The 25574-nt window shown below is 45.5% G+C and overlaps 1 protein-coding gene across 2 annotated transcripts; it reads right to left on the minus strand.

The window, feature by feature from the left end:
• Positions 1-688: 688 nt before the first annotated feature.
• SNAPC1 (small nuclear RNA activating complex polypeptide 1) lies at positions 689-25417 on the minus strand. 2 transcript variants are annotated; one of them, XM_044272427.1, is made up of 12 exons: positions 25362-25417; positions 22541-22599; positions 21824-21975; positions 16892-17051; positions 13979-14119; positions 11190-11294; positions 10324-10482; positions 8945-8998; positions 8778-8840; positions 8414-8555; positions 4284-4361; positions 690-1148 (listed from the first exon to the last, which is right to left on the minus strand). In XM_044272427.1, exons 3-12 carry the CDS (start codon positions 21946-21948, stop codon positions 1105-1107), a joined length of 1071 nt encoding a protein of 356 aa, XP_044128362.1. In that variant the 5' UTR covers positions 21949-21975; positions 22541-22599; positions 25362-25417; the 3' UTR covers positions 690-1104. The 2 variants fall into 2 exon arrangements, with proteins under 2 accessions (XP_044128363.1, XP_044128362.1); XM_044272428.1 differs by lacking the exon at positions 22541-22599 and having other exon boundaries at positions 689-1148; positions 25362-25411.
• Between the last annotated feature and the right edge of the window lie 157 nt (positions 25418-25574).

Raw genomic sequence — 25574 nt, forward strand, 5'->3', positions numbered from 1 at the left:
TATGAAACATAGGGCCATGAGGGGGGCCAGCATAAGACACACATATAGCATCTTATGCTGGTCCCCCTCATGGCCCTATGTGTCCTAAACTGCGCACATAACTGGCTTTGTGTGTAAAGTATTTTACTACTGTGTAAAACAAGCTCTCTCCTATTGATAACATGGCCAGCCTCTGTACTCACTTTCACAGTACTATGAATGCACTGCAGCGAGCTGGCCGGCCGGCGCGTGACTGATGTCACTTAGTAACGCTCCTCCCACTTCAGGAAGCAGGAGCGTTACTAAGTGACGTCACGGAAGCCATCCGCGTTTTGCGGATCCGCGATTTGCAGACCGCAAAATACACAACGGTAGTGTGCATGAGGCCTAAGGAAGACAACCCCTTTAATGGAGCATAGTTGCAGTACAAGAGGCAGCCCATGGCGAAGAGTGGCACTGTTTTTCCAATCGTAGACAATTCATTTAAATTTCATGAGCTCCCACATTGATTCCACCTATGTCCTTGCTCTCCCTTGGTCTTGTGACCACCATTAGAGAAATGTACAAAAGTGGTGAGAGGCAGCTTTGCAATAGATTGCCTCTCCAGGCTTGTTTTACAGCTGTTAGCCATTTGTGTATCCTAAGGGAGTGTGTGGGGATATTCTTATTAAATCCATTTCACACAATTTTTTATTATTTATTAATATTAAAGGTTGTCCAGGGTTGACTTCTTTTTTTAACCCTAGAACCCCCCCCCAGGCCCCCAGCTGTCTTTACTGTGCTCCAGTACCTGTATCACTAGCCTCAGCGGTAACCTGTCCCAAAGCAGCAAGTCCCTGATGGGTCACATGCCGCTTGAGGAGACGTCAGTGATGAGATCAGTCATTAGCGGCAGTGACCCATGTGATCCCGTCCATGGCAGACGTTGCATAAGGAGATTAAAGTGCAGTAAAAACAGCCGGGGACCACAACAACAAAAAAAACACAGAATAAATAACATTCTATTACTTGGGCTCCCCCCAAAAAATGCAGTCACCAGTATAAAAATATATTACAGGCACAGTATATACAAATGTTTCTATGTCGTCCTGTACAGTTCTTCACTCTTCTGCTTGGCAGTCAAGATCATAAATCTTGGCCTATTCTTAGTCTCTTTGAAGCTTGAAGATCTGCAAAAAAAAAAAATTACAGGCTCCGTATCAACAATTATCACATTTCACACATGGAGTAAGGTACTTACTATGAACATTTATTACTTTACATTTTCTTCATTCCTGGTATCTGCTCCTCACATCTACTTAAGTAAATAATTGTATTCTCCATGAAATTCTGGAGCATCTTTTTCTGAGAACTTTGCACTGTGTCTGTTATTTCCCATGGAAGCTCTCCGTAGTTCTTCCATGCCTCCATTCCGCACCACAACTTCTGGATTGCGGACCCATTTAAATGAATGGGTCCGCATCCGTGATGTTGCGCACAAATGGCCAATGCCCATATATTGCGGACCCACTCTGTGCAGGCCGCAATACGGGCATGGCCCTGTGCATGAGCCCTAAGTGTCTGACCTGTGGGACCCAACAAATCACAAGAACCAGGGTCCCTGTCCACTGTATGGAGGAGTGGTCGAGCAGATGTGCTTACACTCCATTCATCTCCTTCGGACTGCCGGAGATAGATGAGTGTTAGGCTACTTTCACACTTGCGTTCAGGGCGGATCCGTCTGGTGTCTGCACAGACGGATCCGCTCCTATAATGCAAACAATGTAATCCGTTCAGAACAGATCCGTCTGCAGAACAGTTTTTTTCAGATCTGATTTTTCACTTCGTGAAAACTCAGATCCGACAGTATAGTCTAACACAGAGGCGTTCCCATAGTGATGGGGACGCTTCAAGTTAGAATATACTAAAAGAATTGTGTACATGAATGCCCCCTGCTGCCTGGCAGCACCCGATCTCTTACAGGGGGCTGTGATCCGCACAATTAACCCCTCAGGTGCCGCACCTGAGGGGTTAATTGTGCATATCATAGCACCCTGTAAGAGATCGGGTGCTGCCAGGCAGAAGGGGGGCAGAGCCCCCTCCCTCCCCAGTATTATATTCATTGGTGGCCAGTGCGACCCCCCCCATCATTGGTGGCAGCGGAGAGTTCCAATCGGAGTCCCAGTTTAATCGCTGGGGCTCTGATCGGTTACCATGGCAGCCAAGACGCTACTGCTGTTCTGGCTGCCATGGTTACTTAGCAATTTAAAGCATTATACTTACCTGCGATGTCTGTGACCGGCCGGGTGCTCCTCCTACTGGTAAGTGAAAGGTCTGTGCGGCGCATTGCTTATAGCACAGGCAGCAGGGGGCAGTCATTACACAGTTCTCAGTATATTCTAACTTGAAGCGTCCACATCACTATGGGAACGCCTCTGTGTTAGAATATACTGTCGTATCTGAGTTTCACAAGTATCTGGTGATGGGGACGCTTCAAGTTAAAATATACCATCGGATTGGAGAAAACTCTGATCCGATGGTATATTAATAGGGACTCCTGACTTTACATTGAAAGTCAATGGGGGACGGATCCGTTTGCAATTGCACCATATTGTGTCAACGTCAAACAGATCGGTCCCCATTGACTTACATTGTAAGTCTGGACGGATCCGTTTGGCTCCGCACGGCCAGACGGACACCCGAACGCTGCAAGCTGCGTTCGGGTGTCCGTCTGCTGAGCAGAACGGAGGCCAAAACAGAGGCATTCTGAGCGGATCCTCATCCACTCAGAATGCATTGGGGCTGTACGGATCAGTTCGGGGCCGCTTGTGAGAGCCTTCAAACGGAACTCACAAGCGGAACCCCGAATGCAAGTGTGAAAGTAGCCTTAGGCCTCTTTCACACGGGCGTCAGTTTTTTTGCCCGAATAAGAGCCGGGTGCGTTGCGGGAAAATGCGCAATTTTTTTCTGCGCGAGTGCAAAACATTGTCATACGTTGCACTCGCGTGAGAAAAATCGCGCATGTTTGGTACCCAAACCCAAACTTCTTCATAGAAGTTCGGGCTTGGGATTGATGTTCTGAAGATTGTATTATTTTCCCTTACAACATGGTTATAAAGGAAAATAATAGCATTCTGAATACAGAATGCATAGTAAACCAGCGCTAGAGGGGTTAAAAAAAAATAATTTAACTCACCTTAGTCCACTTGATCACAAAGGCCGGCATCTCCTTGTGTCTCCTCTGCGCTGAAGTTGAACAGGACCTGGGGTGAGCTTCTCCATTAAATACCGGTTAAGGACCTTCGATGACGTCACTCCGGTCATCACATGGTACGTCACATGATCTTTTACCATGGTGATTCACCATGGTAAAAGACCATGTGATGACCGGAGTGACGTCATCGAAGGTCCTTAACTGATATTTAATGGAGAAGCTCACCCCAGGTCCTGTTCAACTTCAGCGCAGAGGAGACACAAGGAGATGCCGGCTTCGCGATCAAGTGGACTAAGGTGAGTTAAATTATTTTTTATTTTTTTTAACCCCTCTAGCGCTGGTTTACTATGCATTCTGTATTCAGAATGCTATTATTTTCCCTTATAACCATGTTATAAGGGAAAATAATAATGATCGGGTCTCCATCCCGATCGTCTCCTAGCAACCGTGCGTGCAAATCGCACGGCATCCGTACTTGCTTGCGGATGCCATCCGATTTTCACACACCCCATTCACTTCTATGGGGCCTGCGTCACGTCAAAATCGGACAATATAGAGCATGCTGCGATTTCAACTGAACGCACAAGTGATGCGTTAAAAACAACGCTCATGTGCACAGCCCCATAGAAATGAATGGGTCAGGATTTAGTGCGGGTGCCATACGTTCGCCGCACGGATCGCACCCGCACGAAAAACTCGCCCGTGTGAAAGGGGCCTTAGGGTGACTTCACGCGTGGCAGATTTTGTGGCAGAAAATTCTGCAACTGAAAATCGGTTCCATTCATTTGAATAGGGCAGCAAGCGCATGGATTTCTGCAAGCCCCGTTGAGGTGAATGGAAACTATTTTCAGCGTGGAATTTTTGGACATAAAATCTGCCGCGTATGAAGGCGCCCTAATACTCCACAAACTCCAGGAGAGGTGACCGGGTGGGTTCACATCCAAACTCTAATGCACAATGGGTCTGAGCTGCAATGTCAGACCCAGCCTGTGGAGCACTACAGCCTACCTGGGGACATGGACCCATGTGCGGGACCAGTCTATGTACAGTACGGTTATAGAAGTTAGCTGGCAGTATCCAGTCATTACAGAGACTATAGTACCGGCCCCACCTTCACTGCTGGATGAAGACTCTTCCTCTGGAATCACTGGCATTTTCACAGGTTCCTTCTCAGGTAATGGCATGTTGGCTGCAATTCAAATATAGATATTAAATATAAAAAACTACAGTTAGATTCCTTTAATCTGACATCTAGAAATCCTGATAATCCAGCATTTGTTTCCAGCACAGAACACAATGATAATCTTAAAGCGTACAGAATATTTCATAAAATTCCAAGTGCTTTCACCCCATCGATTCCTAAAATGATGGGAAAGAGGGGCTCAGCCACTTCTGACTGGGCTCGCTTCAGAGCAGCATAAAGGGTCATAAAAAGTCTATGGGGAAGATTATCTTCCTACGCAAATTTTCTAGTGTAAAAGACTAAAATCTATGGCTGCTCTGAGATGCCGTAGATTTCAGATTAGGCGAATGGACTGCTGGCTGATGCACCTATGATATGACTAGGCCTGCACCTCGCCATAAAACCAGGCAGCGCGTAAAACACACATCTATGATAAATGCTCAGGGTACAGCCTCCTAAAAAAAAATGTCTGCATTGGACTTTGCGGCAAATTCCCAGCAAAATAGGCTTGTGTTCATTGTGGATTTTGGTGCGGAGTGAAAACCTTGAGAAACAACTGACACAGATTTAAAATCCACACCACATGTCAATTTCTGTGCAGATTTTTTTTGCACACCCCCTCCTCCCATAGCTACACGCCTGCATTTGACCCAATTCTTCTACAATATAGACCAGCCTCATTCACACGTCCGTGCTCAAATCCATGAGAAAGTGGTCAGTGATGGGTCCGTGAAGGATCCTGGTGTCTGTGTTTCACATGCACTGTGCAGCTGAAGAATTTTTAAAGCATCCTCTTCCTAATGATCCGTGAAACACGGAAGTACAGCCCACATCCGTGGAGCACTGACGTGTAAATGAAGCTTTATGCATTTACATCAGTCTTGGAAAACTTGGATCTATAAAGGCTCCATAAAAAAGGTAGTAAACACTGAAGCAGTTAGTAATCTTTGTCGAGAGGTTTTTCAGTTACTGCTCCCATTTTGGGTCTCAGCTGTGAAGGCATCACATGTCCCCCAGCAAATCAGTAACGCGACTTGACAGCGCATGACTCTAGAGCCAGCAATGAATGTGGATGTGGACTGACAAGCATACAGAAATGCCCATTTAAAAAAATAAAAATAAATCACTTCTCTGTAAAAGATGTGTATATATATATATATTTTCAGTTCTCCTGGTCAGTACAGTATATAGAAGTATCAAAAGGCCATATTAAAGGGATGTTGGCTTGCAATATAAAACAGCGGGTCACCCTAAAGGGCCCTTTACACAGGCCGAGAATCCGCCAAATAACCGCTAACAAGGGGTCATGTAAATGCAGCGGTCTCCTTCACCGAGGAGCAGGCGATTGCAGCCTGCTGAATTGTCCTGTGTAAAGAGGCCTTAAGGCCTAGTTCACACATCAGTGATCAGTCATTGTGAGCCAAAACCAGAAGTGGAGGCTACATAGAGATGAGGCATAATGGAAGATCTGCACATGTTTTTGACCCGCACCTGGTTTTGGCTCACAATCACTGACGTGTGAACTAGGCCAAGTGGTGGGATTATCCATCCCCAATAGTTGGGCAGATTATTGGGAACGAACCTTCCTGTGAACACTCGCTCCCTACAATCTGCCCATCTGAAGGTGCAGCCGATCACCCGATAAACAAGCGTTTGTAGTTCCGGCAGGCAAGTAATTTCTGGGCAACAGATCGTGATGTCTAAACAGAGATCTGCTGCCCAGAATAATGCATCTGTATGAGGACGTGCGATTGCTCGTTCTCATACTGTGGAGGTGATCGCTGCATGTAAATGCAGAGCTTCACCCCCCACCGAATGAGCAGCCAGTTGTTGGGAAGGAACGGTTCCTTCCCAATAATTGGCTGTTCCTCTGCACATGTAAATCCACCTTAAGCCGAGAAAGGAAAAATAAATGTAACAGGAGATCCTCGCCCACACTGTTCATTAGGGTGACATGGGGGCACCCACCATCCAGGTGTCCCCATACACATTAGACAGTTGATCAGTCCCAACAATAGTCAGGTTCGGTAAACTTACATGTAACAGGTAGGGGCCCCTATAGTGTGCACTACTTCCTGCAGTTCTCGAAACAGAGAAAACAAGGGTAATTTACTGCTCATCTCTTCCATTTTCCACTAACAGATGGCCGAGGGATGGGACTTATTATTTGTGGCAAAGCATGGGAAGGGGGGGCCTTCTGCAGCCATACAGTAAGGAGGAGGAGGAGGGGGACATGGCGGAGCTTCTGGGACACATAAAGAACATTTCTTTATCTACATGGGACGACTCCACTGCTGAACTTCCATCATACACAGGTAGCAGGGGGTTTCTCAGCATTTTTTTGTTGCACGGTTGTTGAAAGTCACATACCTCGAGCTTTCGATAAAAAATAAAATAATCTGAAATTTTCCACCGCAAAAACTGCCCAAAACAGGTTGGTTTTTGCAGGGGCATTGCTTAAGGAATTGCAACAGACAGGTGAAAACCCACAGAGCAAGTATTATCCTCCAAGATATTGATTCATTGCCCATTTTAAGGTGTTATATGTACATTGTGTCTACTGTCGTGTACTCGCATCACAATCAGATTGACTGTATGATAAATCACTATGAAGGTCAGGGGAGACGCATTCGGCCCAATAGATGCAGTAGACACACGGATCTTGCTTCCCGAGCGGGTGCATAAGCCCTAAAGGTCCCTTTAGACGGGATAATACAGTCTGCGATTGTCAAGAAGGAAGCATTCCTTCCCGACAATCACCTGCTCATCAGTGGAGAAGACCGCTGCTATTACATGCAGCGATCTTCTCCACGGTATGGGGAGGAGTGACTGCTAATGCCATCGCTAGTCCCCGTACAGACTCGTTTGTCGGCAGCCGATCGCGTTTACACAGCACAATCTTCTGCCGACAAACTACTATTTTAGTGTCCGCACAAATTATCTATTATGCGTTTCGCTCATTCATTGAGTAATTGATGGCACTTTTACGGGTGAATGCTCGTTAGCGATTGTCTGCCGGATTCTTGGCCCGTGTAAAGTGCCCTTTAGAATAATGTATGCCCACCTTTGTGTTAGTCGATTGTCTTAGGCCTCTTTCACATGGCAGGGAATGACAGTTGTGTGCTGACAGGTACACAAGTACCCATTGATTTTAATGTGTATATTTATACATTAGTCATTTTCCGCTCACCGTGGGTCAGTGGAAAAACCACGGAGACATGCACTACTTTCATCCATAATCTGGACAGAACGCACCCACTGCAGTCTATGGGTCTGTGAAAACCTCAGACACAACATGGGAGGCATCAGTCTTCTCTCAGTGATTTTCACAGACCATGAGTAGGAGAATAATTATCTGCCTAGAAGTGTATGTGAAATACGGATGATACACAGACACTAATGAGCCACTGACCATCATGTCACGGATATCATCACGGGGACAGACGTATGAAAGAAGGCTTACCTTAGGGTGGCCATAGTTGGGCTCCATTTAGATTCTTGACCTTATTAGGGGTCAGATTCAGCATTTTTATAGATTTTTTTTAATATTTCTACTTTTTGTGTTGCTGTACAACTGTATAATTCTGATGCACGGAAGTGCTGCCCTTACTATACATGCATGCCCATACTTAGCATATCGGTCTATGTACATTGGCAAGCACTCCTGCCACATGTCTAGGGAGTACCCACTCCTGCACTTGGTTTGCAAGACGACATTGCACAAGTTAAACTTGCTTTAAATGCTAATTCTCATCTTTAGTGATGATTTATTCTCTTTTCTGACCCACCCATAGAGTAGTGTATTGTGGAGGCTCAGATGGCGAGCACTATGCAGTTTATTGTTTTAATGAGAAACTAGGTGACATTTTATATTCACTTTGGATGTGAGTAGAGAAGAAAAGAACATATAGATCAAAATCAATACAAGATAAGCAGAAAAACTATGCAGATTGGCATTTGGACTTCTCAGCAGCGGAGGGTAGATGATGAGGAGGATGCATAACTTACAAAGTCCAACCATTAGAACGGCATGCGGCTTTTTATAAAACAAAGCTCACCTTTCTTTGTGGCTTCTCGCCAAGCCCTCCTCCTGGCTCTCCTTAATCGTTCCCTTTCTGCTTTAGTGATTGGAATATGTATTTCAGCCACAGTGGATTTCATCGCCATCTGAACCTGCCGGTGACGTCTGGACCTGACCGCCTGTTTGTATGAATGGACAGAAATAATAAAAGTGACAGATGAGTGTCCATACAGGATGGAAGTGTAGAGGATTGGACTTGCAGTCATGGATTTTCATGCAGTCAATCTATAGTATTTAACAGTACTAGCACAATTCGGGTTTTGATACCATACGGAGGCGTACTACCGCAATCTGTGCTCTGACCAGAGTACACCAATCCCTGCAAAGCACTTATGTCTTACCTGTGTCACTGCAGTGTAGGTTTTAGATTTTATCTGCGCCAGATGTCTTGCTCTCTCTGACCCCTAAAATAGAAATTACCACAACAAAGAAACACAGATGATGAGTAAAAAGTCAGAAGGTTCCTTCTTCGCAATGCCTTCAGTATGGATGAGCCATTAAAACTTGCCTCTGATTCTTGAGAAGTGCCTTCTTGCTCATCATCAAGTTTGGTTCTTGGTGCCTAAAAGAAAAAGAAAAATAAAAATAAAAATACCTTATAGGGGGGGTTTCAGGGTGTTACATTACATTACCAATGTTTACCGTAATGCAGGGCCAACCCTGTGACTAGAGATGAGCGAATTTCAGGTTATGAAATGCGTTCACACTTCGGTTACTGGTTAAAAGGTGAATTGCGTTATGGATTCAGTTACCACGGACCATAACGCAATTCTATGACAGAATGCATAAGTAAATGCCTTTACAGGCATTCCGTTATTCATTCCATCATAATAGAAGTCTATGGCCTGCATAACGGATTCGTCCCATTTCCGTTATGCAGGGGCAGCTGTGCCTGTTACTGCAGCTCAGTCCCATTTGTGTGAATAAGACCGAACAACAGTAGCAGGGCCGGCTACACTATGTATATAATGCTGTGTCTTTGTAAAGGACCCATTTACTCTCCTGACTGGCAGAGTTTAGGTGGTGGAGACAGCATGCAACCTTCTCTCTGCGGCATGCGGATGTATGGTCGGCTGCAGCTTCTCCTTTTGCTTCCAATCACTAACTAGAGCCAGCTTCAATATAACAAGGGGAAGGTTACTTAAATTTGCAAGCATGTGCACTTTTTACACTTGGTTCACATCTGCGCTACGATTCCAGTATTCTGTTCTAGAATAGGAACAGAATAGTGGAATTGTGGGATCCGGTGTATGTTTGATGTTGCCAGCACATCCCGGATCCCATTCACTATAATTTGGTCCATCGGGTTCCGTCGGGAGTACAGATAAATACCTGCGGAAATCTCCACCTAGATGTGCACTTAGCCTTAATGCCCCTTTTAGACGTGCGATCGGACTGGCAGTGTGAGTATACGGCAGCTCCCAACACTGACGGGGTTGCATAGCATTATACTGATTTATGATGCTATGTAACCCTTACAGTTCTGGAATGTATTGGATAACACTGACAGCGTTATGTGAACTGTAAAAGTTACATAGCATCATAAATCGATATAATGCTATGCGATCCCGGCAATGCTGGGAGGTCAGGGCGGGAGCTGCCGCATACTCACGCTGCGAGTCCGAAAGGGGCCTAAGAGCCTTCAATAGGAGGTATACAACTATCCCTGAAAAAAAAAAAGGTATGTTGTCATATATTGACAAAAGGACGCTTTTTTGGGCATACATTGTGTCACTGGGGGTATATGCCTCAGATATTCCACCACCTGGTGGCCAAGTTTCCTAACTACACTGTGCAGGTGGCACAAACAGTCAAAAATACTCAGATTCAACAAATCACATAATTAATATTTCAGCATTGTATACTGTGTATTTTTTTTGTACTTACCGCTTTTTCTTGCGTCCAAAACTGATGTTCTTCTACTAGAGACTGCATATTATCTGTAAAGTCCTCTTTTAGCAAACTCAGAGCCTTATTTGGCTGGGATCGATCTGCAGAAAGATTACATTTTGTTTTCTGGTAGTGCTCTTGAATATTCATGATTTCCTAAGGAAAAAAATAAATAAAAATAAGTTCAAACCAGTACAGGAAAAAAATATCCACTGTCTATAGTCCATGGGTGCATAAAACGCTGCTCTCTTGATATCCCCTGCGCTGTATGCACCTAATTTATGACAAGGCCCATGTGTCCTGATAAATTAGGTGCATACTCCAACAGTCCATGCCTCTAAATTAAAAACTACTCCAGTCTCTGAATGGAGTAGTTTACAATAGCCATTTATGCCGGTATCCAGGCATAAGTGTTGGCGAATTTACCGAGGCTGATAGCCAAGCTGCCACCACTCCAGTGTTGAGGACGGCATGAAAAAAATTAAAAATAAATACATTTTGTAGCATGGGTGTTTGAAAAGTTGTCGAATATGTTTAGGCAATTTTGTAAGTGATCCCCCAATGAGCGGTAAGGATTCAGGCACGTGAGCTGCAGAAGTTAATCTTCCAATATATGCAACTGTATGCCACAGTTGCATAAGTCATGCACAGGTTGCCATAGGACTGCATAGGAGAGTGCATACAGGAAAGAAAAAAGGTACAATGCCGTATGCCAGGCTAACCGATGCCAAAATGACACCCAGCGCATAAGCTGAACGTGCACACCAAGTGTGCTGTGTACATAGCTTTACTAAGATATAGCCATCTCATATTGCTGCATGGAACAAAATGGAAGGAAACAAATATATAAAATATAAAGTTACCTCCAAAGATTCTGACGTTATCAAGTCGGCTACTCTGTCTTTTTTTTCCATAAATTCCTCCCTGCTTTCTATAGGTTTCATGCTCTTCTGTGACTTGAAGGTAAGCTGTGGAAATGCAAAAAAATGGTATCAAAGTGCATAAGAAATGTAAAAAATTGAGTGGTGGTCAAGCATGCACGGTATCTCTTCATTCAAACTCTATGGGACAGCCAGCAATAGCCGAGATCTGTACTCGCTGCTCTTCAGAAGTCCCATTGACTTGGAGTGGAATGGCACTGTGTGTGCTCGACCATCACTCCCTTCAGTGTCTGACATTGTCGATAGGTGATACATTTCAATTTTAAGACATTACCAGTAGACAGAGGGAGGCGCTCATGCCGCTCTACAGAGCACTAGTGAGACCTCATTTGGAGTATTGTGCTCAGTACTGGAGACCATATCTCCAGAAGGATATTGATACTTTGGAGAGAGTTCAGAGAAGAGCTACTAAACTGGTACATGGATTGCAGGATAAAAAACTTACCAGGAAAGATTAAAGGACCTTAACATGTATAGCTTGGAAGAAAGACGAGACAGAGGGGATATGATAGAAACTGCTAAATACATAAAGGGAATCAACAAGGTAAAAGAGGAGAGGATATTTAAAAGAAGAAAAACTGCTACAAGAGGACATAGTTTTAAGTTAGAGGGGCAAAGGTTTAAAAGTAATATCAGGTAGTATTACTTTACTGAGAGAGTAGTGGATGCATGGAATAGCCTTCCTGCAGAAGTGGTAGCTGCAAATACAGTGGAGGAGTTCAAGCATGCATGGGATAGGCATAAGGCCACCCTTCATATAAGATAGGGCCAGGGGCTATTCACAGTATTCAGTATATTGGGCAGACTAGATGGGCCAAATGGTTCTTATCTGCCGACCCATTCTATGTTTCTTTGACAACCCCTGGTCCCAAAACGCCTACCAGTTTTGTAGACCAGTAAATGCAGAGGACATGGCAAGTACTGACCCTCCCATAGTGAATGCATATGAATAAATGACTCCTGTTATTGGCTCAGAGTCATCAAAAGTCAAATGATCATGTCCATCCACTTCCCCTGCTCCATTAGCAATACATCAGGGTCTGCACAATATACTTTTTTGGAGTCTCACTGTACAGGAAAAAGCAGTCTGCGGTACTTACCTATACAGTTAAAGGGGTTGTCTCACCTTGGTCAATGGTGGCATATGGCTAGGATATGCCACTAATGTCTGATAGGTGCGGTTCCCAAAGGTGGCACCCAAAGTAAACAAGAGTGCAGCACACATGCGTGGTAGCTCTACATTCATTTCTATGTGCTCTCCTGTTCATTTTGGGAGCTCCATTCTAGAGATAGGTGTGGGTCCCACTATCCCCCTATCAGACGTTGGTGGCATATCATATTGATGCGCCACCAATGTTTGAGGTGAGACAACCCCTTTAAGAACAAGTATTCTGGTGCATACCACCCTGATGAAGGCTTCTCTTACCCTCCGTCAAGTGAATGGGGTCCAGGGCCACATTTGGTGTATGAGTCATGAGCTTTCGCAATGCATACACCGAATGTGTTTGCATAGTGTTATGCAGAGCCTTACCATCGTAGAAAACTTAAGATATGTACTGAGATCATTACAATCACAGATGTCGATTTCCGACAATGGCAAAGCTTATAAGGACTGTCACCCAATTTTTTTTAAAGATCTTGAAAAGTAAATGTTCACTAAACTCATTCTGTGTCAGTCTTTACTGTAGTTCTGCCATTCTAATCCATAAATCAAAAAGATAAGAGATTTTTTTTAAATTGAACTTTAAAAGGGGTTGTCTCCTCATGACAACCACTTTTTATACTGGAGCCAGCCTGGTGATCACCATGGGTCCAACTTCAGAAACTGTGGGTTATAACAGCTGATCTGATTCGCCTTACATTCCCAGCACAGGCAGTAACATTACAGTTTCCATTTAAACCAATGGGCTGTTTATATAATGCACAAATAGGGGAGGGCGTCTCCAGTATTTCAAAGTGTCAAATGCATCAATAAAACAGGCAAAAAAAAAAAAGATAGTCACGCAAAAAATTTGCCCTCTCACAGCCTTGTACAAAAAGGTTATAGGGGTCAGAATATGGTTATAAAAAATAAATAAAAAAATTACTCTCAAAAAGGTTTTAATTTTTTTTGTATTAAAACACAAGAGAAATTATACAAGTGTAGGTATCATTGGAACCGTACTGACCTGGAGAATGAAGATAACAGGTCAATTTTACCACATGGTGTACAGTGTAAAAAATTAAAACAAAAACCTTTTGTCAGAATAGCATTTTTTCCCCAATTCTACCCCATTTAGAATATTTTTGCGCTTCCCACTACATGGTATGCAACCATAAATGGCGCCATTAGAAACTACAACTTGTCCTGCAAAAAATAAGCCCTCATAAGGCTATGTGAATGGAAAAATAAAAAAGTTAGGACTATGGGAAGGCGGGGAGTGAAAAACAAAAAAATGCAAAAATGAAAAATCCCAGGGTCCTTAAGGGGTTAAAATCTAGACGTGTCAGGCAAATTCCGAGTTCATATTGGAATCGGCACGCTAATTTTAGTTTTAAATCACAAGTTTTTTTTATCAGTAGCAAAATCATTGTTGTGCGATTCTTCTTTGCTGGATCAATATTATCTGACTGTTGAGCGCCGATCATAAAGACAAGTGTCCAGCACAACATGCTGCTATTAATGCTAACGATGAAACATCTGCACGGAACACCTCCTCCTGCTGACTTACCATGGTGGGCATCCCTGTGAAGTAAAAGGCCCGCATGAGGCGCAGCTGTCTGTAGATGTATACAGCGTCTAAATGCTGCGCACTGATTAGTTCCTGATGTAACTGTTCTACATCAGTCCAGTCCTTCAGGGCTATACGTATCTGCAGGAGGTTAAAGGAAAGAAATCAAAGTCAATAAATCCTGAATTATATATTTAAAAAATTGAATTAAAAAAAAAAATGCACCTCCCATGCCCATATTTATTTCTAAAATTACTGCAACTTTGTTGCAGAATTGCATAAAGGTGCGTGTAAAGTGCTGGATGGCATTTTTACAAAGTAGTATTAGGCATAGTAAAACAAACAAAAAAAATAACATAAATATTCAGATTTGTTGCTATTGCTGGGTTTCCATGTAGCGGCCAAAACCCCGCCAACAGCACCACAAATATGAATGTTATGCTTCCATAGACTCATTGGCTGCCGTGAGTCAGTTACACATCCACTACGTGAAAACCCAGCCTAAAAGTCTGACCCAAGCACAACAATTGTGGATAATCAAAGTTCAGCGTGTGCAGAGTTAATTCATGACCCTTAGGCCCCTTTCACACGGGCGTTGCAGGAAAAGGTGCGGGTGCGTTGCGGGAACATGCGCGATTTTTCAGCGCGAGTGCAAAACATTGTAATGCGTTTTGCACGCGCGTGAGAAAAATCGGCATGTTTGGTACCTGAACTTCTTTACAGAAGTTAAGGCTTGGGATCGGTGTTCTGCAGATTGTATGTAACATGGTTATAAGGGAAAATAATAGCATTCTTAATACAGAATGCATAGTACAATAGCGCTGGAGGGGTTAAAAAAAATTACAAATAATTTTACTCTCCTTAATCCACTTGCTCGCGCAGCCGACATCTCTTCTGTGCTGTGTACAGGAAAAGGACCTGTGGTGATCTCACTCCGGTCATCACATGATCCATCACCATGGTAAAAGATTATGTGATGGACCATGTGATGTGATGTCACCACAGGTCCTTTTCCTGTACACAGCACAGAAGAGAAGCCGGACTGCGCGAGCAAGTGGATTAAGGTGTGTTAATTTTTTATTTTTTTTACCCCTCCAGCGCTATTGTACTATGCATTCTGTATTCAGAATGCTATTATTTTCCCTTATAACCATGTTATAAGGGAAAATAATAAAGATTGGGTTCCCATCCCGATCGTCTCCTAGCAACCGTGCATGAAAAACTCACGCATTGCACCCGTGTGGAAAACTTGCCCGTGTGAAAGGGGCCTTAGGGCTCATACACACAGCCGTAGGCATTTAGCAGTCTGCAAAACTCAGATCCTGGCCGACTGCATGCCTCTTTCTTTCTTTTCACTTCGATAGTAAAGTCCCATACTTATCTGCAAAACGGACAAGGATAGGACATATTCTATATTTTTTTTTGTGGGGCAGCGAAACGGACGTGCGGATGACTACAGCACACGACCCCGTTGAAATGAATGGGTCAACATCCGATCTGCAAAAATTACAGCAGGCAGCGGTCAGACATTCACTGCGCCTGCGCCGATTACAGACGCGCACGGCGCAGGCGCGAGATTTCGTACGGCTGGAACAGAGGGAGGATCGGATTCCATCAGAGATGGGCGTGCTGGAGGGACGCGCTGGGCGGCATTATGTGAAGGTAGACGGAGCCTCTAGGTGCTGAAAAGACGCCCGCATAGCACCTAGAGGCTCATTAGCATATCCATAAAAGTTCTTTTTTTTAGCAAAACGGCTGGACAAAAAACTGTTAGATTAGGATTGTTTGGTACAGCAGACACTAGCGGATCGCTAGTGTCTGAAAGCTAAATAGGGGCAAACGAAGTGGTAGAAACCCTTTAAGGAAAAATACATCCATACAACAAAGGTGTCCAAGGTTAGAACCTGTATCTTTGAAGTGGCACTGTATTTTGGAAACACTTTTGATAAGTTATAGTGACAAAGATTTTTATTTGTGAGGGTCTGAGTGCTGAGACACCTGCCAGTCACTAGAAGGAGGAGAGAGAAGAGCTCACAGAGCGCACTCTCCTCACTGCAGGAGATGGACCCGTAGACTTTCTATTGAGTCTGCAGTGAAGAAAGAGACGGCTATGTGAGCTCTTCTCTGTCCTCATTCTAGTGACCGCTGTGGGGCTCAAGCCTGGGACCCCTGCTGATCAAAACTTTTGATTATCTCACTATGGCATACAAAAAGTTTTTCCAAAGTACAGACACACTTTAAAGGTGCCGTCTCATCTGGGACATTGGTGGCAAATTGCTACCTAGCTCAGGAATGGGACCTCCGAAATGAGAGAAGAGCTGCCCTCCTTTCATTTTAATGGGACTGACGAAAACAGTCGAGCACTGGTCCCATTGAAGTGAATGGAACGGCGGCCAAGCTTGCGCGGTGAGCTCTTCTTTAGTTCCTATTGGATTTCCAAAAACAGCCAAGCGTGCTCCCATAGAAATTATTAGAGAGCACGCCGCAGGAGCCCCTTCTGAAGATATAGGTGCAGGTCCCAGAGGTGGGACCTGCACCTATCTGACACTGGTGGCATATCCTAGCGATATGCCTCCAATGTTTCAGATGAGAGAAGGACCTTTCATCGGTCCAAACATTGTGAACTAAGTATCCTGACATATACAGCGGCTCCCAGGGATCTCACTGCACTTCCTATTATCCCTGGGCGCCACTCTGTTCTCCCGTTATGTCCCCCGGTATGTTCTGGGCTTTGGTTATAGTAGGCGGAGTCTGCCCTTGTTCTGCTGGGCGTCTCCTCCTCCCTGGCTGTAGCGCTGGCCAATCGCAGCGCAGAGCTCACAGCCAGGGAGGTTTTTTAAATAACTAAATAAAAAAATTACTCCAGGCAATGAAAGTGTGTAACAAAAAGTACAACAGTGATCAGAATAATACCTTTTGTTTGGGCTGACACAGCTGAGTGTTATATAGACCATACATTAAGTACATGGCAGCCACTCGAATCTGAAATGTGTAGGGTGGGAGGAAATAGGCTGAGACAACAGAAAACAATTCTCTTGTGAACCTATTACACTCCAGACTCCTCATCCCACCACTGCAAGACAACGAAGAAGAGGTCATTAGTGTCCATGGACAAAAAGCTGAGAGCTGAAAACAATATAAAAGGTCTATTGAACACAAGACTATAGGCTACATGTTATATACAAAACATTAAAGGCTATGATAATAAATATGTACAAAATAAATAAAAATACATCAAATCGAGTAATTTCGACAAAAAAAATAAATAAATAATCCTTGATGCAAATTATTTGCATTGAAGATTTGTTTGCGTCATGTGACCACGGAGCGGGAGTGAAGCCCTTGCCATTACTCCCGCTCCGTGGTCTCCCGCTGCGCTTGGAATACTCACCTTTCCAGCAGGGGGCCTCCGGACACTTCACAGCACTGCACTGACCTCCTGACTTACACACGCCGTGACCTGACGCGCTGTGTAACGTCAGGCGCAGAGCAGCGCGGAACGATGGAGTGTCGGAGGGGCCCCTGCTGGAAAGGCAAGTTGGTGAAACCAAGGGGGTGGGGGTGCGACTAAGACCGGGCGCCTGGAGTGCACAGCGTCATAGCAACCAATGACGCTGTGCAATACGGGTGTCAGGAGGAGCAGGGCAGCAGAATTATGGCACAAGGGGGGGGGGGGGAGAGAGTAGAGCTGATGGCACAATGGGGGGGGGCAGAGCTGATGGCACGAACAGAGCTGATGGCACAATGGGGGGGGAACAGATGCACTTGGGCTGATCGCACAGTGGGGAACGAAGGGTGTTGAGGACTAATAGCAGGGTTTTTTTTATAAAGGAAAACAGTCTAATAATTAATTTTTTTCTTATTAGATTAATTGTAAAAAAATAAATCAATAGAATACTTGATTACTAAAATAATAGTTTACTGCAGCCCTACATTAAACAAATAAATGATGTAAATAAATAAAGGGAGCTGTCTACTATTTAAAATTGCTGTCCACAAGTCTTATTAGAGTATATGAATGTGATGGCAATAGTGGGGAGCTGCTACAAGAGCCCTTATCCCTCCGACAGGTCTGGCTCCCCTTCATTTCAATAGGAGCTGCATAATGCTCCACTTCCCCTGTCCGAACATGCACTGGCCAGAGTATTTTCAAGTGAATGGAGAGAGCTCAGACCATACGCCTCTCCATTCATCCTCCGCCTGGATGCACTATTCCACTCATCAGGTGACCGGCGCTTGGGGAGGCAGGTCCTAGAGGCCGGACCTGCAGCTATCAAACTCTGAGCATTTTATGCCTGGGGTTTGGATAGATCCAAAGTAGATTCGTTCAAAAACTTCCTTTTTAATGCTGTTTCTGTACAGCATTAAAATGTATTGGCTCCGTGGAGCCAAAGTTCGTCTTGCGAGACGTCGGTGAATGAGTACTGTATTCCTATCTGTGTGTTGAAAAACAATTTAAAATAGCAATCCGAAGTGGGCTTTGTTCCCGAGGTACCAGCCAGTACCAAAGCCCACTTTGGAGTCCTATTTTAAAACATTTTTTAAATACGCAGATAGGAAAACCGTAGTAATTCACCGAAGTCTAGAGAGATAAAGTTTGGCTCCACAAACAAAACGCTCGTTCATCGGGTAATCCGATCATTTGTGCGTACACACACATCGTTGTTTGCCGGCAGCAGATCGTGCTGTGTAAAAGAATCTGCTGCCGGCAAACTATTTAGTATGGGGACGAGTGATGGCATTAGCGATCACTCCTCCCTATACTGTGGAGGAGATCTCTGCATGTAAATGCAGCATCTCCTCCAACAGCAAGCAGCAGATTGTCGGGAAGGAACGCTTCCTTCCCGACAATTTACTGTGCTGTCGTCCCGCGTAAAGGAACCTTTATAAACAGTCAGTGTTCGGTCAGCCAAACTAAGTGCGGCTCTAAACACAGAACAGGAGCAGAGCTTTCCCTTATACCGCATGGCTGTGTAGCCGCCAATCCTGGTTTTGGCTCATGAACACTGACAGATATCACTCTGACCAAAACACTGAATGTGTGAATAAAGCTTTATACTGAAATAGAGAGATAGAGAGATATATATCTCTCTATCTGCTCAGCTCTTCTTCTTCTTATGCTGCCTAGAGCTCAAACACCATGTTCAACATGATAGGTTACCTTTAAGTAGTGTTGAGCGAACTTGTGTCTCAAGTCCGGCGTATAAAGTTCGGGTTATCAAATAATTCAGTTGGGGATACCGCTACCACGGAATTCTTGGATAACCCGAACATTGTACGCCGAACTTGAGACACAAGTTCGCTCAACACTAACTTTAAGGCCCCTTCACATGAGCGAGTTTTCCACGCGGGTGCAATGCATGACGTGAACACATTGAGCCCGCACTGAATCCTGACCCATTCATTTCAATGGGTCTGTGTACATGAGCGATTTTTTTTCACGCATCAGTTCTACGTTGCGTGAAAAAACGCAGCATGTTCTATATTCTGCATTTTTCACACAGCCCTGGCCCCATAGAAGTGAATGGGTCTTCAGTGAGAAACTCATCCCATTCGCAAGCAAGTCCGGGTGTAACCTGGATGCAATGCGTTTTTTCACTGATGGTTGCTGAGAGATGTTGTTTGTAAACAGTGGCGTGCCTGGGGGGGGGGGGGGGCGGTGCACCCCGGGTGCCGGCTCTGATGGGGGTGCCAGCAGGCCCAGAAGCAATGAGCGCTTCCATCAATACAGATGGAAGCGCTCATTGCTGAAGCGCTGACACCCGTGACCCAGTCACACATACTGCGGCAGGGCAGGGAGCGGAGCGCATAGTTCCCTGCCCCGTCGCCGATCACCGCCATAGGCTTCAGGCCTATGAAGCCTATGCGGTAGTGAAATCCCGGCACAGGCGCGCGTGATCGCGCGTGCCTGTGCCGGGACTCTGCAAGCAAGCGCAGGTAAGTATTTAGCTTTTAGGGCTTCCTTCTTTTTATGTGCCAACTTTGGGGGGGCATGAGGGGGCCGGGGTGCACAGAGGACGTCTGGGGACAAACTTTTATTTTATAATATAATGTGGCAACTTTGGGGGACATGAAGGGGGTGCACACAGGAGGATGTGGGGGGGGGGGGGATATGGTGGGATACTGTGTGGCACAGTGGGGGGGGGGAAATTTATTATGGGAGGGATGGCAGCGTGGGGGTCACTACTGTGTGGGGGGCAGCGTGGGGGACACTACACTACTGTGTGGGGGGGGGGACACTACACTACTGTGTGGGGGGGGGGGCACACTACTGTGTGGGGGGCAGCATGGGGGCCTTGCTATTGGGGAGGCACTGTAGAGGCCAGTTTATTATTTCTGGGGACACTATACAGGGATTATTACCTGGAGCACAATGTAGGCTGTTATTATTACTGGGGGCACTCTAGGGGAGGTTATAGCTGCTGTGGACACTATAGGAACATTTGGGGTCATTTATCAAACTGGTATAAACTAGAACTAGCTTAGTTGCCCATAGCAACCAATCAGATTCCACCTTTCATTTTTGACAGCTCTTTTGGAAATCCAGTTCTACTTTACACCAGTTTATAAAGGACTCCAATTATGTCTATTAGGGTCACATTTTTTCAGCAGTATAGTACCTGGGGCATTGACGGGCACAGGTATTGGGGGTGGCAGCAGGATGACACTGTGGAGGTTGATGGAAAAATTGAGAAATCTAACGTGTCTGTATTACAAACTCTGAAGAGACGAGATGCAGCTGAAATAAATTTCTCATGGCGGTCTAACGGAGGAGAAGAGGAAAGAGAAGGTCTACATGACGGGAGATGACCCGCCCCGGGTGCCAAACACCCTGGGCACGCCACCGTTTGTAAACCTTCAGTTTTTTATCACGCTCGTGAAAAACACATCAAAACGCATTGCACCCGCGTGGAAAAAACTGAACGCAATCGCAGATAAAACTGACTGAACTTGCTTGCAAAATGGTGCGAGTTTCACTGAACGCATACGGACACAATCCGTATCGTTCGTGTGAGAGAGGCCTAAGCCAGCCATCCACACGAGATAACTGCCAGCTATTTATCTCAATCAGCCGAGCATGCACGTGTTAGGAATGCAGAAAAAAAGCCACTGTCAGACTCGTCTGGCTGGTTTTATTTTTTCTTTCCAAGAGAAAAGGATTGGCTATAGTGTTGAACGAATCTGCGTTTCAAGTTCGGGTGATCTAAGAATTCCGTTATGCATTCCGTGACCACTGACCACGTGGTAGCAGAATCCATAACAGAATTCTTAGATAACCCAAACTTGAAACGCAAGTTCGCTCAACACTAATCAGCTATGCTGATAAGCAACATGCATGACTGTGCTATCCGCCAACATGTGAGGCCGGGGAGGGTCGAGAGGCCAACATGCACTTTAGGCCTTATGCACACGGCCATTGCCTGTATTTCGGCCCACAAACAGCTGGTCCGCAGTATGCGGGCACCGGCCACGTGCTTCGCTTGAATAGGTCTGCAATCCAGAAGGTGAGGTGCAGAATGGAGGCACAGAACCTCATAGAGGCATTATGGAGTGCTTTTGTGGGGTTTATGTCCATGCTTCCGCACTGCAAAAAAAATTTAACAATTTTTTTTGCGGTGCGGACGGATCTGGATCCATTGTGGCAGCTGCACGAATAGTGCCCGTGCATTGGAGGCCATAAATTGCAATCTCCAATGCACGGAACGGCCATGTGCATGAGACCTTCATTTGTATGGCCAGCTTTCCCACTTAGCCCTCAAGTGCCCTTCCAGCCATAACAGATCTTCTTTAATACATTTGTTTTAAAAAAGATATATATCTGCAAATCTCAATGTAATGACTTACTAGAAAATGGTGTTGAATTTGATCTCTTTCCATATTGATAAGAATTCCTCATAACGCACAGTGTCGGTGGTCTGGAAGAGGCCAAGGAAGGTCTCACAGTCTTCTTTGATTCCTGGAAAATTCATGCTGTGGCCTCTCCAAAACGAAAGACTCTGAGAAAGAAAGAAATTGGGAGCTGAGTATTTGGGAGGCGTCACACCCAGGTTAAGCCAAAGCCAGAAGTGGATCCAGCAGGAAGAAGAAGTAAGAGTCCTTCCTTTATAGCTCTCATTCCTTCGGACCCATTTTCGGCTTTGACTCCAAATACTTCATCCTGAAAGGGGTTGTTCACCTTCCTGGACTTTTTTCAGCCCCACCAGCATGGCCAGACCACTGCTGGCTTCCGGCTCCACCTCTCTCCCTTTTGTGGATTTGATGTGGATTTGCTGCAGATCTCACCCTTCATTGGAAAGGCAGGTCAGTTTCTGCACGGAAACAATCCTCAAAGTGTACATGGGATTTGTGTCATCTCATACACTTTGCTGGTACCGTACTACACTGCAGTATTTCCACACCGCAATCTGCGCGCAAAAAACGCATGTATTCTGCAACGTGTGCAAGTGGCCTAAAGTATATTAGCCTATGGGGATGAACCTGCGTTCTGTTGCTGAATATTAATTCCACAGGGGGAACAGAATGCAGTTAAAGGGGTTATCCCCTCACAGGGAATATACTTACTCTGCTCCCTGCGCCGCTCCTGGTCTCCACACCACCGCCGCCGCTGCTGCTGCTTCTCCCTGTGCGTGGATAAAAACATCCGGTGTCAGAGGGCGCAGCCAATGGCAGACGGAGATGAGCCTCCACAGCGTCACCCGCCATACCATACCTCCCAACTTTTGAAAATGGCAAAGAGGGACAATATATAGAGTGCGCATCGTGGCAATTTTTTTCGTAATAGGCCACACCTACAACCCTGACTGTCAGAAATGCAGTAGCTGGGGATCAGTAAGGTGAGTATAAGTTCCCTTTTTTTTTATACAGCATGTGGAGCCCCTGGGACAATTTTTTTTCTTGCACTTCAACATTCAATTAAATATTCGCACATAAATCATCAGATTATAAATATTTAAATATTTCAAGGTCCAAATTGTACCAAATAATGAGGTTATGGTCTAATATACAGGTAGAAACCAAACAGATACTTTACTAAGGAGCAATTTAGTAAATTTATTGATGCACATTTAGGCTACTTTCACACTTGCGTTTGGTGCGGATCCGTCATGGATCTGCACAGACGGATCCGTTAAGATAAGGCTACTTTCACACTGGCGTTTCTGGGTCCGCTTGTGAGATCCGTTTCAGGGCTCTCACAAGCGGCCCAAAACGGATCAGTTCAGCCCCAATGCATTCTGAATGGAAAAGGATCTGTTCAGAATGCATCAGTTTGGCTGCGTTTGGTCTCCGTTGCGTTTTTTAGACGGTCACTAAAACGCAGCTTGCAGCGTTTTGGTGACCGTCTGACTATGCGGAGCCAAATGGATCCATCTAGACTTACAATGTAAGTCAATGGGGACGGATCCGTCCTTCACTGACAATATGGTGCAATTGAAAACGGATCCATCCCCCATTGACTTTCAATGTAAGTCAAGACGGATCCTTTTTTTTATTTATTTTATTTTTTATGAATAATGCAAACAGATCCGTTATTAACGGATACAAGCGGTTTGCATTATTGGTGCGGATCCGTCTGTGCAGATACAAGACGGATCCGCACAACCCGCGAGTGTGAAAGTAGCCTGATACAACCGTCCTGCATCCGTTCAGAACGGATCCGTTTGTATTATCTTTAACATACCCAAGACGGATCTGTTTTGAACACCATTGAAAGTCAATGCAGGACGAATCCGTTTTCTATTGTGCCAGATTGTGTCATAGAAAACGGATCCGTACCCATTGACTTACATTGTGTGAGAGGATGGATCCGTTTGGCTCAGTTTCGTCAAACAGACAGCAAAAAGCTGCAGGCTTGGAGACTAAACAGAGGCAAACTGATCCATTGTGAGTGGATCCTTTTCCATTCAGAATGCATTAGGGCAAAACTGATCCGTTTTGGACCGATTGTGAGGGCCCTGAATGGACAAAACGCCAGTGTTAAAGTAGCCTTATGCATTAATTCCCCTGGTCAAAAAGAGGGACATTTAGGGTACATGCACACGTTCAGGATTCATGTGCGGAGAATACGCACTGAAATTCGCAGGCAAATCCGTGCGGTCAATTCTCATCAATTGGTGCGGATTTGCATGCGGATTTTACAAAGTCAATTAAGAAAATCCGGTCAGGAAAAATTAAATAAATTGACATGCAGATTTAAAAAATCCGCACCGCAGGTCAAAATCGGCATCGTGTGCGTTGAGAATTTCAAATTCTCATAAGAAATTGTATCCGCACGCAATCACAAGGGACACGTGGGAGAAATGCAATACTAAGGAGGCTCGTCCTAGTCACCGCCTGCCCCCCCCCCCCCCCGACTTACTCGCTGTTTAATTCGTTTGCCGCAGGTCATGTGCCTGATGCAGCCAATTACTGTGATGTGGAGACTGAAGGAGCTCATACATACAGCTTTGTATTGGGTATAGTGTCAGGAGGGCACTGGGGCTGGCATCATATTGGGTATAGTGACTGTCACTGTTAGGGGGGCACTGAGGCTGGCACCATATTGGGTATAGTGACTGTCAGGGGGCACTGAGGCTGGCACCATATTGAGTATAGTGACTGTCACTGTTGGAGGGGGTGCACTGGGGCTGGCACCGTATTGAGTATAGTGACTGTCACTGTTGGAGGGGGTGCACTGGGGCTGGCACCATATTGGGTATAGTGACTGTCACTGTCGGGAGCACTGGGGCTGGCATTGTAGTGGGTATAGTGACTGTCACTGTCAGGGGGCACTGGGGCTGGCACCATATTGGGTATAGTGACTGTCACTGTCAGGGGAGCACTGGGGCTGGCATTGTAGTGGGTATAGTGACTGTCAGGGGGCACTGAGGCTGGCACCATATTGAGTATAGTGACTGTCACTGTTGGAGGGGGTGCACTGGGGCTGGCACCGTATTGAGTATAGTGACTGTCACTGTAAGGGAGGCACTGGCACCATATTGGGTATAGTGACTGTCACTGTCAAGGGAGCACTGGGGCTGGCATTGTAGTGGGTATAGTGACTGTGACTGTCAGGGGGGCACTGAGGCTGGCACCATATTGAGTATAGTGACTGTCACTGTTGGAGGGGGGGGGTGCACTGGGGTGTATTAGGGTTTTGTGGCTGTCCCTATTTGGCACTGTATTAGACTATGGTGGCTGTCACTGCCATGGGGGGCGCTGTGGCTGGCATGCTGGCAGCTATATGGGGCGCCGCTTTCGGTTGTCTATGTGTATTAGATATAATTCAGCCTGCCTGTGAGTGGTAACACATAGATACACCACACGCATTTAATATGTAGCAGTCAGGTGACGCACGAGCCGGGCAGACGCGTTTCCAGCTCTGTTCACCTGGACTGACACTCACCGGACTCCGTAAGGGATAGCGCGCAGGATTCCACGAAGCCGTGACGTCACCACGCCTTTCACTGTTCTACAGTGCGTAGAACTATTTGTACGTGCGCGCTCCCGTCCGCGGCGCCCGCCCCTGTTTGTGTGCGCGCGCGCGCGCTAGCAGCTGTGGAGACGCAGTTTAACCCCCTTCAAGTGTATAGTAAACCCCGGTGCATACAACTGCAGC

This window comes from Bufo gargarizans, chromosome 11, assembly GCF_014858855.1.
Source record: "Bufo gargarizans isolate SCDJY-AF-19 chromosome 11, ASM1485885v1, whole genome shotgun sequence".
NCBI lineage: Eukaryota > Metazoa > Chordata > Amphibia > Anura > Bufonidae > Bufo > Bufo gargarizans.